This window comes from Eleutherodactylus coqui, chromosome 4 (assembly GCF_035609145.1).
Source record: "Eleutherodactylus coqui strain aEleCoq1 chromosome 4, aEleCoq1.hap1, whole genome shotgun sequence".
NCBI classification, from domain to species: Eukaryota; Metazoa; Chordata; class Amphibia; order Anura; family Eleutherodactylidae; genus Eleutherodactylus; species Eleutherodactylus coqui.
In genome coordinates, this window is record NC_089840.1 from 7,254,144 (window position 1) to 7,273,435 (window position 19,292).

At 45.1% G+C, this 19,292-nt stretch overlaps 1 protein-coding gene across 1 annotated transcript; it reads right to left on the reverse strand.

The window, feature by feature from the left end:
- Positions 1-12,756: 12,756 nt before the first annotated feature.
- KCNE2 (potassium voltage-gated channel subfamily E regulatory subunit 2) lies at positions 12,757-13,107 on the reverse strand. Its single transcript, XM_066598943.1, has one exon. It carries the CDS (start codon positions 13,105-13,107, stop codon positions 12,757-12,759), a length of 351 nt encoding a protein of 116 aa, XP_066455040.1.
- Between the last annotated feature and the right edge of the window lie 6,185 nt (positions 13,108-19,292).

A 19,292-nucleotide genomic window follows, 5' to 3' on the forward strand; every position in this document is an offset into this window, starting at 1 on the left:
AGTGCCTGGTGCTTTCCACATAAAACCAAACCTTGATCAGAAATTGATCAAGGCCACCCAGGATCCCTTCTCTGGCCTTCCCCCATGCAACAGACCCAACTACTATAAACCAACAGGGTGTGAAGTCTTACTCACCAAAACTTCCATCCACTCAATATAACAAACCCGCCTCCCCCACCCACCACAGCCAGCATGACATACCACCTAACTTTGCACAGCCCCCCACAACTGCAGCACCCTTTCTATCCCTTCTTGTATTGCCAGTGTCCACGTGTGAATCCCCACTGCATTTAAATGAACCCCATCCCTTAGCCAAAAACCCTCATCACCCACTTCCAAAATAGTATGACAAACGTTTATTCCCCCATTCCGCGCCACAAATCCTGAAATATGTCCGTTTATCTGGATTTGCACTTTGTTAATTTTTTCAGCAGTCCTAGTCATCCTCCTTGACTTTCTGGGAAGTATTTCTGACCATACAATGATCATTTCAGGAAACAGTTTGTGCAATCTTTGGAAATCGTGCTGTATATCCCTGCGCCCCTCTCTCGCAGGTCGTCCACCCAAATTGTTGCCCCCAGCATGCAGCACTAAGATGTCCAGAGCTCCATCCAACACTACAAAAGATGTCACTTCAGGCTACACTCTGCCCCACATCATTCCCCTATACCCATCCAACAAATTATTGCCTCCATTCTAGAAAAACCCAACTGACGGCCCTCCCGTCTGATCTTTGTACGCTCCACCGCACAGAAGACAAACAAATGTCCAAGGATCCCTATTAACGCCGGGCCTTGACCTGTCAAAACAAAAAACAAAACACTAATGTTTTCTATTCCTAATAACCCAACAAACTCCATTTTGTTACTATCCCCTTAATAAGACTTCACTCCGGTTCATTAAACCACCCTTCCGGCCTCACATAAATCCGATATCTATTTGATTCCCAACGACCAATTTTTTGAACCACCGCCAGGTTCAAACTCCATTCAGCAGCCTCTGCAATCCTAAAGGAATGGGGAGAATAACCAGCATTTTCCAAACCCCAAACTCTCAAAGTTCTTCAAAACAGCCCCAAATTGAAATTTGGATAAAACAGACCCATTACAATGTTTCAATAATGGACCCCCCCTATCAATAAAAAAACACGCTTTTAACCTAATCATGCATTTTACTAATCACATCTTTACCCCTGGCACTGCTCCCCAAATAATCCTTTCCTTTCCCCAAATTGATTTCTTAGATCGCTTCAACCAAATTTCCACTTTGTCACCCAATACCATGACATCTGCTTCCATTAAACCACCCCCCACTTACAAACATGGGTACACCAATTCAAAAATGCAAAAAGCCCAAAAAAATGTCAATGAAAAAGCCAATTTAAATAGGGCCACCTTCAAGTCATTATGGAAAACTGTTTTCAACGCCTTGCCCAATTGCTTCAAAATTGCAAATGAAATTAGCCTTCTCCTACGGTATCCTTTAACTGTTTTCCTTTTCTGAAACCTTTCAAAATCTTAGGTTAATTGTTAATCCGGGTATACAGGCAGATAGGGGTTGATCCAGGGAACAGTCTGATTGCCATTAGGGAGTTGGGAAGGAATTTTTTCCCCAAAAGGGTTAATTGGCTTTTGCTCTTGGGGTTTTTTGCCTTCCTCTGGATCAACAAAACAGGAGGCTAGACAGGCTGGACTAGATGGACATTGTCTTCATTCGGCCTAACGAACAATGTTAAAGCCTGTCTAACCACAACATTTTTTTGTAACATCCCACAACCCCCGTAACTTAAAATTACAGGCCAAGCCTGCCATTATCTGATCCACCTTTGCTACGAACCAACCCCCACTTGATGCTTCACTCAACAACCACAATAATGCCCCCATCTTATCCTCTTCCACCCTCACATCTCCCAAGTTCCGGAGGGCATTGTATTCCTCCCCCCTCTGCATCTGGTACCAGCGTACAAAAGTGATCCCACTAAAAAATGAGAAATTGGGTCAGCAATGGAATTCTCCACCCCCAGGACCTGCGCTGCCACCACCCATGCATTCAGCGGCAAACACAACACCAAGTGTCACAATAAATCCTCCACAGCTGGAGAATGTGCGGTCACCGCATTAATAGCCCACACCACACCCATAGTGTCACAACAAAATTTCACCTTCTTATTCCGAAACCGCTCCCCCCCAAATCGCCATCACAATCGGAAACAATTCAAGCAACACTAAATTCCTAACCAACCCTGCTCCCACCCATTCTGCCGGCCAAGCTGCCGCATAGCATTGTTTTCTGAAAAACGCCCCAAAATCTACACCCACAGCTGCATCCATAAAAAGCTCACAATCCACATTATATACCCCAATTTCCACCACTAACGACCTACCATTATATTTTTTAAGAAATGACGGCCAAACCACCAAGTCAGCTTTCAAATTTCTTGTGATCCTAATAAAATGATGAGGTGATTTTACCCCGGCTGTAGCCCGAGCCATTCTCCGACAAAAAACCCGGCCCATGGGCCTGATCCTATATGCAGAATTTAGCATTCCCAATAAGGATTGCAAATCCTTAAGAGCAATTTTCTTACTCAATCAGGCCTTCAGTAAATCCTAGTCCAGTGATACCAACTTGTCCGGTGGCAAACGGAACTCCATTGCCTCCGTATCAATCATAATCCCCAAAAAGCTCAGACATCACAGGCCCTTCTGTTTTTTCCGGAGCCAACGGCACCAAAATGACTGGCGACCCATTGCCCCGCATTTAACAAAATTCTGCAAATGGGCTCATTCACTGGGCCAATACACAAAAAATCGTCCAAATAATGGATGACAGACCTAACTCCAGACACGTCACAAATTACCCACTCCAAAAATGGACTAAAAGCCTCAAAATAAGCACATGAAATAGAACAACCCATCGGTAAACACCTGTCAACAAAAAATGCACCGTCCCGATAACAACCGAATAACCGACAACTATCTGGGTGAACCGGAAGCAAATGAAAAGCTGATTCAATATCAGTTTTTGCCAGCAGCGCCCCCGGCCCGTAACTACGAACCCATTTTACAGATGTGTCAAATGACGTATATACGACTGAACAAAGTTCCGGGTCCTTACCATCATTTACCGGCGCCCCTTTTGGGTACGACAAGTGATGTATCAACCGAAATTTGTTCAGCTCTTTTTTAGGTGCCACCCCAAGCGCCAATACAACTAAATGATCCCAAGGCAGCGAACCAAATGGCCCCACCAGTCTACCTAAACTCGCCTCTTTATGCAACTTCTCCGTCACAATCTCTTCATGTTGTAATGCTGATTTAAAATTTTTTTAACCGCCTTTCGCTGATGAGACAGTTCATCGTAGCGCAGCCACGTTTGCCCACCACAAGTCCGGCACGCTTCGCCTATTGCATCCAAATAACAAAATAATCCCGAACAGTTCTCAGGACTCTTCTCCCCAATCACGCTAGCCAAAATCGCAAACGCTTGTAACCAGTTCTGAAAAGTCTGTGGAATCATCCGCCACTGTTTCTTTTCTCTTCTTTTTTGTGTTTCGTTCTTTTCCCTTTTTCCAAATTAAATTTTTCTAATAATAACAAAGAAAAAATCTCCACATATTCATCACTCTAAATTTCTTCTTTCACTTCCTTCTTTAAATGTGCCCCCAGCGGTCCTTCAAAACAGACATAAACCTCCCCTTTAGCCTTATCGTCCAGACGAATCACATCCCCATCACCCCTGACGTCCCTGAAGCTTTCACCCGCTGGCTCCCCTGTATTGTTCCCGCCTCATGAACATTACCAGAAACTCCTGAAGCTAACCAAGCCGCCATCGGAGAAGGAGTCACCTGACCTCTTGCCTCTAACCCCCGCTTACAACAAGCCAATATTTCCCGTAGATTGCGCAGTAACAACCCCAAATCCCCTTCAGTATGTCCGCCTAACCATTACTATCCCCTCCCCCATACCCACATTACTATCCCCTCCCCTTACATTTCTTTTATCATCAGTATTAGACATACACAACATAAAATATTGCTCACCTGGCCGCATGGGCGCTGTGACCCCACCAGCTGTACTATGCGGATCCTGTCGGCTCTCTGCCATCTGCCCCACATCCGCCATTGATTCCTCCAGCTGACAACAGAACAAGCTTCCAGTCGGTGTTCCTCGTCCTGTATCGAATTCTACAGGGCCAAATTGTTGTCCGTCTGGTTCGTGGCACAACACCGCCGACCTCATTTGGATCCTCTCTGCAACCTCTTCCAGCACATCCCCAGACCAATTCTGCTGCCTGGTGCTCTCAGCCAAGCTCACCATGGCCATAGGCGAATCTTCCTGCTGCTGAGACCCTTCGCTAACTGGCCCTGCTCCGAGCTGACCGTGGCACAACTGCTCCATCCCACAGCTCCTCTGTCTCTCCTGCTGCCAGGCTGGCTCCTGGACTGGTACATCACCCAAGGAGCTAGCCATTTCTTCCGCCTGTACACTGACCTCACACTCCCCAACCACCGTGGAGAGTGAGACCTGCGATAAGCGGTTGGACCTGGCCATTGTCCAGGATTCCTCCTGGACAAGTCTGTACCCGCTTCCCCTAGCTCTGGGAAGAGGGCAACTGTCCAGAGGGTTCCTGGAGGGGCTCCTCATCCTGTATCGGGTCCGTGCTCCTCCTCCTCAGCTATCAATCTAGCTGGAGGACTGGCCCTACGCGCACGATGGATCCTCACTCCCGCTCCTGTCTGCGATTAACATGCCGGCTACCTCCTGCTGCAGCCACCATGGAGGGTGACGCTCCGCTGCTGCCTGCAACTGCTCCAAGACTTCCTTCACAGATGCATAAGGTAAATCTAACAGCGCCGCTGTACAGCCGCCTCTCTCACCGCTGCCTGTTACCGCTGCATGACTAAATCTGCCTCCTCGTAGCTCTGTACTCTAACCTTTTTTGAAAATGGAACTCTCGCCTTAATCCCCCTTTTTAAAATCTCCCTAAACTCCTCCCCCTCCTATCTCCACCAATCAGCTCCAACTCCCCCATTACCACACGCTTCCCGCTTTCCCTGCTTCTCTCGCACCACCAGCAATTTAACTCTATCCTTTCCTGACTCTGGTTCCCTAGCAACCCTGTCATGCAGGACTTCCTCTTACGGGCCCTTTTTGGGCCCCGACACGGCCCTGTGCTTTTTTTTGACTGCTCTTTAACTCGAGATCATATATGAAAATCCACGTCTCGTCCATCCTCATTAGTCAGGATGGGAAAGCATCAGCATCCTGTTGAGAATGCTGCAGAGTTCCCTGGGAAGCTTGCACTTAGGCACCCTTTTCATCAGCTGACAAACTTTATAGGACCCACTTGGCAGATACTTTCCTAATGTCCAGATGATCGTTAATTATGGACTCAACTGTCACATGAAATGTTCAGAGGCTTGGCTATCATCTTAGCAAAAATTCACCAGTGGAGGCCTCCAGTCTTCATCATCCGTGTGGAAGTGGTCGATTTCAAAGCTGGCAACCCAATTTCTCTCTGTGGAATACAAAGGTCGCCTGTCAAATGATGTTTGCACCAGGTCTTTGTAAATATCTTTGGCCAACATGTCTTTCAGAACTTCCTCACTGTTTCTTCTTTGCAGTGAAATCTGCTGCAGACTCCACCATGTTGTCCTTAAACCTGCATAATATAAGAATGGCAGATGAGGTCACGCCAAAATGTGCTCACAAAGTATAACAAAGATTGAGTTTTCAAATGATAGAGTGCTTATTGGCATGGAAACAGATGGAGATCGCAAAGCCACGAACTTACCAGCACCCCCATGTAACACTGACGGTATTGGTAGCCATCATTTCCCTTGGGCTCTATTAAAACAATAACTTGCATGTTTAGCATAAAGGATAGGCCAATATTGTAAAATCCTGGAAACCACCTTAAACAATTGATCCATGAGCACTATCTAAAATCATGAAATGCGCCTATCTGAATTGTGAATCAACTTTTGAATACACCTCTTCCAAAGATCATCTGATCACTGAGGGTCTGGCAATCAGCGATCATCCATCTCTGAAAACAGCTGAGAATCTGACATGGCTCCCTGGGAAATCAATACCATGGTTGCCCTGAGTCTTTCTCTATGGATTGGCTCCTTGTTCTGACCAATAGAAGGCGGTTTGAACAGAGGACCCCATCTATGATCGTCATATGCCCAAATAAACTATTTTGCATCTTGTAGTTTTGCTCAATTTTGTTTTTTCGTTGCTCAGTTTTGCTGCTTTGTAATTTTAGGACCAAAAGAAACTTGTCTACAACCAAATCGAATGGTCGAACAGAACAGAGGTCTATTCCACTCCTGTAAAATGCCTCGTTCAGCAGCCCAACAGGCTCCGAAATGAGACCTTTGGGGACTATCGATGGTCCATGTCCTTCGGAGATGTGATGTACATCTTTGCATTCATCGTCATTCTTATTGTGTTGAAATCTCTCCTGACAAAAATTACGATGGTGGAAAACAAGCCTGAAGACAGTGAATACGTCATGTCCTCGTGTGAGACATCGGCCGCCTACAAGATCACTCTTCAAAAATGCACAATTAATAACAATGTCTCATTGACACCACCAAATTCGCCATGTGTAAGCCAAATACTAATCCCACCAGTCACCAGTACTCCTGTTTTTTATGCCGGCACTCGTTTTCCACTATCTCCTCTTGGTGGCGGACATCTTTACTACGGAGAAAGGTACCCGTTTTCCAGCCCAGAAACCAGCACAATGTCCCTGGTGTAATCAGAAAAGGTTAAGAAGGTAACATTGACGACGTGATAGGAGGACGAGGCAAACACTATCTAGACTCTTTACAGACATGTTTATATCTACTTTATTGACTATCACAATGGGATCACAATGAAGAAGAGGACTGTGACTGTGTGCTAAGGAATGTTAAAGAAAATGTCTTCAATGTTAAAAGTGAAAATAAAGGAATATATGGGGGAAAAGTAGACCTTGTGCCGGAGACTCCTTATGTCTTGACTACTCTGCTTGTGCACGGCCCTCTCTATTTATGGCCGTATGCATGTTGTAGCGGAGAATCTTGGGTGCAATAAGCATCAGACAACACACAGACACCTGTCCGATGTGCGGGGAACGTGGTCATTGCATGGTCTACTCCTCTCCGTGATACGGACCAGAATAGGGCATGCAGCAAGGTTTTGAGTTTTTTTTCATACGGACCATCATTTCTGGTCTCATAGTCTATAATGGGTCCATGTGCTGTCCGTGAAATGCATTTACATCCATGTGAATAAGGCCTAAGTCTGTGCTAGTTACAGAAATTACCCTGGCAATCCGTGGCTTTTTCACATGCGTCCGCCTTTTTGGCAGCGGGCGCATTTACAGAAGCCATGGTGATATCTGTGGATAAATCCGGGGGCCTTAGGTACATAATTTCATCTCCCCTCACAGAGATAATCCGTGAGGGGAGATGAAACTTAAACTTTGTTTTCTTTTTTACCTTTTTTTTTTTTTACATTACATGATTGCTGTTATCCATTGCAGTGATCATGTGACTGTGAAACGCATACAGCAGCTCCCGGTGATATCTCTCTGCTCTGGGCTTCACATGCTAGTTGGGAGCCAGAGAGATTTTACATTTCCCAGGCCGCACGCCCTGCTGTGCCATGTGCCCGACATATCATGTCTGGCGTGCATGTGCAGAAGGTGCCGGCGGGATTGGGAGGCCAGAACGCTGCAAGACGTCACGCAGGACGGGGGTAAGTACTTTCAGCTGTCCTGATGGATCCGATACATCAGGGCAGCTGAATCTTTAACTTTTATTTACTTTTTATTGAGTTTCATATGATCGCTGGCATTCGGTAAATGCCAGCAATCATGTGACGGGGGGGGTTCCACAGCCCAGGATGAAAGCTCCAGGTTGTCGGCTACCTTCGGGAGTCCCTGGGGATTAAAGCCCAGCAAGCCAGGATGTAAAAAAGCAATGGGGTGGTCACTAAAGGGATAAAGGCCTAATTTATGCTTGTATCACTGTAAGTATGTCTGCCCTAATAAGTTGACTGGGCGGGTCTCTGACACCATAAATTTACCCAAATTGGAAATGCGATACCCTCTAAGCAAATTTTTGTTATTAATGTGATTTTTGTTTGCACTCGTCAGGTTCGTCAAGTACATAATTATCTCATTTTAGCATCATACTTCAATAGTATTTAAATAAGTAGGAACCCAATATTTTGATTACACCATATCATTGCGTTGCACATATCAAGAACGTATGCACACCTTTTTCCTGGTCTGTATTGAGGAGGGGTAAAGCCATTACATGCTCTTCTTCTCTCCCTGGCCTTATATCATCTAGCTCCACCTCTTGGAGCCCGGCTAACTGTTTAAGCATATCTTTCACACTTCAAAGCAAGTGGTACACATCTTATATATATATTATGGTAAGTGTGGTTACTCTCCTGTGGATCGGTGACCCTTCGGACCGGAGATGGGCACACGTGTAGACAGATGTTTCAGAGAAAGAATTTCTTTTAACTGGTGTCTGCCAGTTTTTATTGCACACATCACAGCAAGGTATGGAACAGCATACAGTAACGCAGTCCACATAATAACCTGGGTTTACAACATTATATAAACAGATTCACAAAAATAACAGATTCAAATTGAACCAACAACTATTACTTCCTATTTATCATGTGCGGCAAAAAGCACACATTGTCAATTCCATTTTTTTTATTCTTACGCATACATTGTAAGGGCTTATTTAGACGACCGTATATCGGCTCGGTTTTCACGCCGAGCCAATATACGGTGTCCTTGTCTGCAAGGGGGGGGAGGATGGAAGAGCCCGGAGCAGGAACTGAGCTCCCGACCCTTCCCCACCCCTCGCCACTATTTGTAATGAGAGGGACGGGGCGGAGCTAAGCGCCAGGACTTAGCTCCGCCCCATCTCGCCCCCTCCTATTGCAAATAGTGGCAAGAGGCGGAGATGGGGTGGGAGCTCAGTTCCTGCTCCTGGCTCTTCCATCCTCCCCACCCCCCCTGCAGACAAGGACACCGTATATCGGCTCGGCGTGAAAACTGAGCCGATATACAGTCGTCTAAATAAGCCCTAAAGTACATGAAAAGGGATCAGCCTTTCCTTCTACCCTTAAAATATAGGCAGGTCAATTACCAATAACCGGTTTCTTACCTATTCTGTCGACCACATTTTTTTTCTCCCTATCATTCCTGCGCCTCATACAGGTTCTTTGTGCATGAAGCTGACACACTGTATTTACTGGGAGAAAGTCTCCCTCCTCTGAAGCAATTTCTTCAATGGTGCCATGTGGTTAGTTTCTCCCAATAAACCAGGCACGGGACCTGCAAGCACAAAGAGGCAAACATGCCATCTCAAATCCCGGACGAGCCCCCAGAAATGTAGTGAGAATCCAAGACCCCAAGGCAGTTTCTTCAGGAAATATAGCTTCTTTATTTGTATTTATACAGAGTCAGAAGAGTAATCTCGTATTCTGAGCCCCATCCGCAGGGGGAATACACTTTTTATACAACTTGCACAAAAGAAATGTCATATCTATAGATAAGCTGATTGTTTACACTTTGACACATTGCTATGTGTATTAGGCATGTTAACACTTAAAGGGGTGGTCTCGCGAAACCAAGTGGGGTTATACACTTCCGTATGGCCATATTAATGCACTTTGTAATGTACATTGTGCATTAAATATGAGCCATACAGAAGTTATTCCACTTAACTGTCACTTATTTGTACCCTCAATTTTGCAACACCCTTGCATTAACTCTTTCATATCCAAATCTCAGCTTCCACAGACTCCCTACCAGTACTGCATCCACTAATGTCTTCCTTCTTATGTGATACGCTGGCTGTCTGCTGGACCGGTTTTGCAGTACTGCGCTCGACACTCTCACGGGGAAAGGCTAATCCACACCCAGGTACTTGTTAGCTCAGTCTGAAAAGTTCCTACGCCAGGGTTCTATTATCCTCTCACACTAACTACTGCTTTCTGAAGCCTTAAGCTCCACCCACAATCGGTAGTACTCGCCAGCGCATGCTCTCCGACCATCTGAGAGGTACAACACTTACACCAGACGCTGCTTAACACGAACCCGATGAATATGGGGAATCAAAATAATGGGAGTCACCACCCCCTATACATCTGCATGAAAACTGACCTGCGGTGCAAATTTTTCATTCTGTGTCATGTCTGTTTCTGTCGTAGTTAGTTGCAGGTGTTAGTAGGAAATTAACCCCTTAAATATCAGCCAAATTTCAAGTATTCATTTTCATTTTTTTCATCCTTGCCTTTTAACAAGCTTTTAAAACCGTTTCCATCTACACGGCTGTTTTGCTTTTTAGCAGAATGAGTTGCATTTGCTGTACCCTCTAATGTATTGAAAAATAAAATTAAGTTGGGTGAAATGGGGAAAGAAAACACAATTGCGCCAATTTTCGCATGGATTTGCTTTTATGGTATTCGTGGTGCAGTAACGTTGACGTGCTAACTTTATTCCGCGGGTTGGCACAATTTACAGCGATACATTATATATATATTTATATATATATATATATATATATATATATAAAGACGAAAGCCCTCACTGACTGACTCGCCACTAATTCTCCAACTTCCCGATGTCGTAGAAACATGAAATTTGGCACGAGCATAGATTATGTCCAAAATAGGAAAAGTTAATGGGTCCCAACTCGATTATTTAATTCTAGCGCAAAAGAACTAGCGTCCAAATTTTACGTACGGAATCTAATTCTCTCACTTCCTGAGGTCGTAGAAACTTGAAATTTGGCACAAGCAAAGATTATCTCCAAAATAGGGAAAGTAAAGCGGTCCAAACTCGATTATCCAATTCTAAGCGCAAAAGAATTAGCGTCCAAATTTTACGTACGTAATCTATTTCTCTCACTTTCCGATGTCATAGAAATTAGAAATTTCGCACGAGCATTGATTATGTCATAATTAGGAAAAGTTAATGGGTCCTAACTCAATTATTCAATTCTAAGCGCAAAAGAATTAGCGTCCAAATTTTACGTACGTAATCTAATTCTCTCACTTCCCGATGTAACTTTATGTAAAAGAAACGTTGCATGATTACCTCCAAGTGGTGTTTCCTGTGTAACGCAAAGAACCATGCAGAATGGTGAACATATTTTTTTCCTCGGTATCTCTAAAGTAACCACGACTTCATAAGATTTTCCGTATGAACACCAGATAAACACCAGTACCAAATTAACTCGGGCGAAGCCGGGTATATCAGCTAGTTATATTATATTTTTCTGCTTTAAAAAAAATCCCTCTGTTGCCGTATTCTGAGAGCAGATACCCCAGACCTCTCATTATTTTTGTGGCACCGTGTAAGGGCTTGTTTTATTAGGGGGGGTCCGTAGTTTTAAGGGCTAATATTCTGAGGTATGTATGATTTTTTTGGATCAACTTATATTAGTTTTTTGGGAGAGACAAGGTGAGCAAACAAGTAAACTTGCAGTGTGGTATTTTTTTTCTTCACCGGGTGCACTGTGCAGGATAAATAATGCCATATTTGAATAGATTGGACTTTCGCTGACACGGTGATCGCAATTACGTGGTTTTCTTTTTGTTTACATTTTTGCTGCAAAAATAAGAAGAGGGGTTTTTATCTTTTAAGATTTTTTAAAGATTTTTTTTATCTTTTTGGTTTTTGTTAGACTTTATTTTACATTTTTTTAAAGTCTACCTGTGTGTGTGAAACTGTGAGGTGGCAGTGACTGGAGCTAGCTCTGATCGCAGCAGTTTGTGGGGGGCTTCAGTTGTTTCAAACAGCCAGCACTTGCCTGCCTAAAAGTGGGCCCCACTCTTGAGCCCCCTTCATACTCTCCCTTCATCCCTGTGGCATATATGTACATCATTGAACAAAGCCTCCTGTTGTCACTTTTGCATTGTTTTTTTTTTTTCTTTTCTTTTTTGCAAAACACGCTGATAAATCTGCAAGAAATTGGCACAATTTGTTGAGATTTTGCCACAGATGCAAATTTCCAGGGCAATGCCATTGTATGGACCTACCCTAAGGCTACGGATACCCAATAAGTGTGACGGTATGACTGAAGATCACTGTGTAGTCCTGCAACCTCACACTGCCAAATGAACTCAATGAAGTCAGAGGTCGATGCTACCATGGCTCGCAGGTCACAAAATATCCATCAAGTTTGGATTTTTTGTGAATTGCAAGTCACAGTTGCGGCAACCTGTGGCTCCGTTGACGTTTCCGGTACGCCAAAACAGATTGAGAGCAGTCTGGGACGCCAGGCAATTACCCACTAGACCTAAGTTAACACTTTCAGCATCCTTTATCTTGTCTATGTCATGGCCAGAAGTATTTTCGGATCCCGCACTTATGGCTAAACCAGACAGCAGGCATGGACTTACACTATGGTTCACACTATGGATCCATCTCCCGCCATGACCCCTAGAAGCAATTCGATCTCTGTAATATGCAATGTGATGGGACATGCCATATTCCCATGGAGGTACAGTATGAGTCTATATCATTTTATGCCCCCTCTTCCATGGTTGTCCTCCATGGCTCACAGTGGTGTGCAGTCCTAACTGGGAAGTTTGCAAACCGGGCTCCGATACAAAACTGTCCGATGTCCTACTAACTAAAATAATAATGGACCAGCTATAAGTTCACGTTGAGTTTGAAGGTGGTCAGACACGATCCATTTCTTCCACCCCGTGGATCCTGTGCCTATTGTGACACAGATATACTATATGGTTTCACACTTGGATTTTCCAGAACCATTGCCTTTCTCTCAGAGAAGTCGTTGGCGATGTACCTGCTGTACGGATCCTGGTCGTCCACGTTTTTAGGCCTTTTTGAGCGGGTGGTGCTCACTAAGATGGCCACAATGATGAAGGAAAACATCCCGATCATCACCATGAGATACAGGATGACGTAGTCGAAATTCTCAGCGTTGAGAGTCTCCTGTAATTCATGGTTTTCGGTGGTCACATTGTTGTTCCATCTGTTCATGTAATCTTCAAGGACTTTTTTAAAGGCATTTTCCAGGGACTGCGTCAGGTTAGTAGATCTGTACATGTCTGCCAATCCTGTAACATAGAGGATAGAGTAATTCATTTACAGCTTCATTTTAATTCCAGGCACTGCTTTGGCATGACAGATATGATAGCGGTGTGAACCAGGATGCCATTTGATTGGTCGCCATATTTGGCTAAAATACCGTTCTCTACAGAAGTATTCTACCCTCTAAAAAGTCAGCTAGTTTTCTGGATTACAAATGTCACAGTTCGTTCCACTGGGCAAAAAGTGTGACAGTGCTGGTGGGTGACTGAATCAAAGTCTGCTGAGCTACTAAGATAGATACAGTTGCAATCCAATTTATTCAATCGCCATTGCAAATTAGGATTATTTTTCACATTTACAAACTTTCCGTTGTTTGCAAAAGAATAAAAAACAATTTAAAGCTCAACACAACTAACTAATATAACGAGAGGTTTCTTAAATTCACCACTAAACGAAACTTTTACTGACTACTACAGATAAAATTCCTCAGAAGAGCACAAATTTGTATATCAGGTATTGTCTTAAGTGCATCTGAGGCAACTAATCAAGGGCTTCATTGGTTGTATCAGATATACTTGAGCTAAAATCCATAAAATACCTGAACTGGTGAGGCCTTTGTTGTCTATTACATTGGATTGCATGTAAGAAATAATGCAAACACGGATTGGCAATAAGGATCCATGCTTGTCCGAAACCCGCTCACACAGAAGAATCCTAAAACATAACCTTTAATGTTATTAATTAAAATAGAAGAACTGAGCATAATTAAAATGTACACAATTATCCAGGAATAACCATGTCTGTGATGTCGCCACGTCAGCAATCAGAGGTATCCAGACCGCACCCTACTAATGGGGAACAGATAGGCCAATCGGGGAGCAAACTGTTCAGAACAGACCAACGACCCCACTGTTAACGAAGAGTATAATTGTGTAAACGTTTAAAGATATATCTGTAATTAATAATATTAAAGGTTATGTTTTCGGATTCTTTTCAGTAAGTGGATGCATGTTAGATATATGGCTAAGGCCGGCGTCACATGATGGGATTCCTATTGCGGAGTCCACGGTCGGTGTCCGTGCTGAGGATCTGCAGCAAATCGCACGCAATGAAAGGTATGTACTTCAGCTTTTTCCTTCACACTCGCGAAAATGAATTGCATATTCCGTGAGTGAAGGAAGAGTCGCAGCATGCTCTATTTTGCTGCAGACTCCAGGCGGACAGCTTCCATTGAAGTCAATGGAGGCCGTCCGACCTGCAGCTATATGCAATTAACATTGCGGATTGGCTTCGGGTGCCCGTGTCATTACCTAGTGCCAGCGCGGGAAATACAAATGTTACAAAAAAAAAACTGTACTGCACATGACCGTCTGCGAACCCCCGTGGTCATCCGCAGTACAGAATTTGCAGGTAAGCAGGGTCGGGGTCACAGTTGGATTCAGCTGTGGGATCCCGCATGTAGAATCCGACCCGAGCCTGTGCAGCCGGCCTAACTCAAGAGAGAGGCCCAAAACATTATAGAAGAGATCGTTGGTTTGTATAAACAAGGGAAAAGATACAAAGACACTGAATACTCCTGGAGATACAGCTGGAAGCAGTTCAAAGTTACAGTGGCTGCACTACCTGGATGTGGCAGAAAGAGGGCGCTATCACCGGATTCCTCAAAAGGTAGGTGGTCAAAATCTGGCCAGTGACTGCAAAAGACCTGCAGCAAGATCTGGTGGCAGCACTGAGGTTCTGTTTGCACAGAAAGGTGCACACTAAACGCTGAAGATCTTCATGCCTGAAGTCCAAGTCCTACATCTCTATTGACCCAAAAGCACAAGAAAAGTTGCTTCCAATATGCGCAAAAATATATAAATAACCACAGAAGTTGTGGGATGCTGGTCGGTGGAGCGATGGAACAACACTGAACTCTTCAGGTCTCTGGATCAGCAGTTTGTCTGGAGGAGGAAGAATGAGGCAAAGAACCCCCGGCCTACTGTGAAGCATGACGGTGGCTCGGTGATGCTCTGGAGATGGAGACCTGCAGTGTGAGGACGATACGATGGATTTCATCAAGTATCCGGAAATCCTAGAAGGAAGCTGAAGCTTGGGCGTCAATGGACCTTCCAGCAGGACAATAGTCCCAAGTGTACCTGTGAGTCCACCAAAGCTGGGTTACAGAAGAAGTCCTGGAAGTTTCTGGAGTGGTTGTCACAGTTGCCTGACTTGAACCCCATAGAACATCGTTGGTGGGATGTGAAGAAGGCAACTGCAGCACCCAAACCCAAAAAATGTTAGTGAGGTGGAGGTCATTGCCCATGAGAAACAGGGTAAGAAGATCCCTCAGGACCGCTGTCAGAAGCTGCTGTCTGACTATACATCACGCCTGCGGCCGGTCATATCCACAAAAGGGACTCTACGAAGTACTAAAAACACTTGTGGGGGGGGGGGATAGTTCTGCAGCTTTAGCGCATATATAATCGCAGTTGTATTAAACTACCTTGACATAATGGTTCCCCACAATTCTCATACTCACTGTGTAGAGGTGAGATGTCGATGTCCTTTCCTCTGATCATTCCATATTTCCGCCCCTCACATGCTGGGCTGCCCTTTATATACCGCTCAGTTTTATCTTATCTCTAATATGAATACAAACATGAGCCGGCCGCTAATTGTTCGCCGTATCTCATGATGTTTTTCCGGCACACTCGATCTCCTGTTTAGAAGTCACGTCCTTGCAGCTATTATTTTACAAGCAACCATTCTGTGGACTTTTCAATGAAACTGCAAACAACTGCGTGTAGTGAGGTGATGGCGTGCGCCCCGCTGGTTCTGTTCCGTGGTGCGAACACCAGTAAACAAATGGTCCAGAGAAGAGGGAAGACCGGTGACTGACAGTTTACTTGTAGCATAAGATTAGTGGTTACAATATCCGAAACTTAGAGGCACAGCTCTGGAGCAACAGTAACAACAGGCTTGTGGTGCTTTGCTTCCTCTAGTCGCCTTGCCCTTCTTCTGCACATATGTGTCCTCACCTCCCATCAGCTGCTTTAGGGACACTCCTAGAAGTGATATTTGTCTCCTGTGGTCATCTACATCCAAATGTGCAGGGACTACAAGTACCAGGAGATCCGTTTAGCCTGGTCTATTGGCCTCACAGCTGCGTCTCCAGACCTGGAGAACGGCAAGAAACTACATCTTGATCATTGAGTTTATGTTGGCCTACTCCATGGTACGGTGTGTGGCTAACCATTATAACCTTTGGCTTCTTTCCCCAGTCTAGCCCTGGGCTCGTAGTCTGCTACAGTGTACTAGCTGGACAATCAGTGACCTCCTTAAATACAACACACATAAAACCGTATTACACCCTTATTCGAGCCTTATAAGGTGTCAGCTTTAAACATGTCACACGCGTGTAGGGTAGGCTTTTGGTGTACCAAGTGCTTGTTTCTGGGTACCACGGCAGTATATCTCCTGCGAATGTACCGTCGTTCCTCCCCCATACCTTGTTCATCGGGTGATCCCATCTTTTATGAGGAGCTAAACAATCTTTGCTGTTGCTGGCCCACCACCGTGATGCCGACAATGATGAAACTCGATCAGACACAAATGATGGCTCCTTTCTAGAGATCAGTGAGTAGTGCCTTAGCCAAGTTTCCTCCCGCTTGTCTGTAAAGATTTGGCTGCCGGCGCAGGTGACAGGTGAGTTGCGGCGGTGAGCAGGGGGGAGAGAGGGAGAGAGATATCTCCCCTCCGTTCCTCCCCGCTGTCCCCCGCCTGCCGCCGGCCCCCAAATCTTTAGAGACGAGTGGGGAGATACTCGGCTAAGGCACTACTCGCTCATCTCTACTCGTTTCCTAATAGAGTTGATTGGCATTCGTTAAATGGGAAGAATTAACCGTCTGCGGACACTGAACCTAATTATGGACAACATGTAAACCACAGCATAAGCTGCCGCTACGATGGGGAAGGCAGAAAACCAAAACCAAATAGTTCTACATACGTATGCTATACAGTGTGACAAAACGGAATAACAGAATCCCAATACAGATGTGACCCCCGACGTATTCTGAATATCTGATATCTAAAATGATTGATTAATGTAGAATAAAGCGATACAGCCGATGGCAATATGAAGACGTAGCCGAGATCTGTAGATATCGGATGCAGGAGAGCCGCAATCCTTTATGCTGCTTGAGACGAAGGATGAAATGCCCCCCCCCCCCCCCCCCAACAAAACCCACACATTCTGCATGTATTGAAAGTGTCAATAAACAGGGTATGCAACACTCATTTACACCCGTGAGACTTGTCTGAAGTGACGGAGTAATAGTGCACCCCGAAGTGGCCCTAATAGTAAGTGTCCCCCTTAGAGTACCTAGTAGTAATAGTGACCCCATTAGTGAGTCCAGTAGTAGTAATGACCACTGTTAGTGGCCTCAGTAGTAACAGTGACTCCCATAGTGGCTCCAGTATAATTTGTATCTGCTATAGTAATCTGAGTAGTAAGTGACCCCAAAAATGGCCCCAGTATTAATTGTTTCTCCCATAGTGGTCCCAGTAGTAATAGTGACCTCCATAGTGGCTGCTGTTGTGATAGTGACCACTGTTAGCGGTCCCAGTAGTAATATTGGTCTTGATAATAGCACTAGTAGTTATAGTGACCCCTGTTAATGGCACCAGTAGTAATAGTATTCCCCAGAGTGGCTACAGCAGTAATAGTGATCTCCATAGTGGCCCCAATAGTAATAGTGATCCCCATAGTGGGCCCAATAGTAATAGAGATCCCCATAGTGGCCCCAATAGTTATAGTGACCCCTGTTAATGGCGCCAGTAGTGATAGTATTCCCCAGAGTGGCCCCAGTTGTAATAGTGACCATGTCAGTAGCCCCAGCAGTAATAGTGATCCCCATAGTAGCCCCAGCAGTTATAGTGATCCCCATAGTAGCCCCAGCAGTAATAGTGATCCCCATAGTGGACCCTCAGCCAGGGGGAAATCCAATAAGCATTTACCTCACTCAATGCATAGTTCTGGTTGGGTGGGCTCCACTGCTGTAATCAGAGTTTGACCCTTGATCTCTGCCCCCCCCCCCCCCCCATCTTCGGGCGTTTGCGCTACTGTCTGCTTGCAGGAAAGCAAATGCTGCAGAAGGGGTCACTGATTATAGCAGCGGTGGCTGCCCAACTGGAGCTCTGAACGGAGTGAGTTAAATGCTTGTTGGCTGCTGCCTGGCGGCTCGCTGCTGGCGATGGCCGGTAAAAAATAAACACCATCTGGGTGGCAACCTGCCGCGACTCTGAGGTCCCACAGACTGCCACCTGAGGTGAGAGGCTCCGGCTGCCTCATGGTAGAGGCGCCCTGACGGCAGGCGGCAACCATCTCTTCTGTTATAAGACGCAGAGATTGGTCATCATCGGACGGAGCTGGCTGGCTCAATATTAGAACAGAGGCTGATGGGAAAAAGATGGCTGCCACTACTTCACAGCGAGAAAATAGAGATAACTGTGTAGAATGAAGTAAAAACCAGTCTGTGTATCATGGAGAGGCAGTCTGTTGTACAGCAGAAAGGGCGGCCATGTGCACTATAAGTGTAGTCATATAATAAGTCCACCCTTATAGGAAGCCCAGAGGTTACTGAGAAATAAAGAACCAGGGCAGCTGAGAAATATGAGCCCGGAGGTCTTCAGTGGCGCACACCCCACTCCAGGGAGGTAAGTATAAATGCTTTATTAACAAGACCCCAAGATGACAGGACAACGCCTTTTAAGGCTGGACAGACACCTTCCTCAGGTAGGTTACTAGGAGGTTGAGTGGAGACTTACCTGAGGAAGGTAATCTAATAGACAAAAAGGAAAAGCTGCGGGTCCAGCAGGGTCTCTGTAATCAATACCAAAACCAACAACCCTGAATGGATCCCTTAAAAGTAAACTTGTATTCATCACATATAACAGATATATAAAGAGCAGATAGATTGTAGCGGAACAACATAATCCAGACCCAAAGAGTCCGAACATATAAACTCCCCCTGAGGACGCCGGCTGTCTGGTGGAACGTGTCGGGGGGCGCTAGTGAGATGGTTTAGCTTCAGATTTATACTGCAGGCATTTATCTCCTCTCCACTAATTGTGGTGCTTTCAGTATATTAGTACCACTGATAGCAGTCAGTGACTAGTGTTATATATGCACCGATTCACATGGTCATATTGGTTTCTAT

What these genes read in the sequence shown, in the direction of transcription:
- KCNE2 (XM_066598943.1), bottom strand. Translation starts at nt 13,107, where the DNA reads ATGTACAGATCTACTAACCTGACGCAGTCCCTGGAAAATGCCTTTAAA.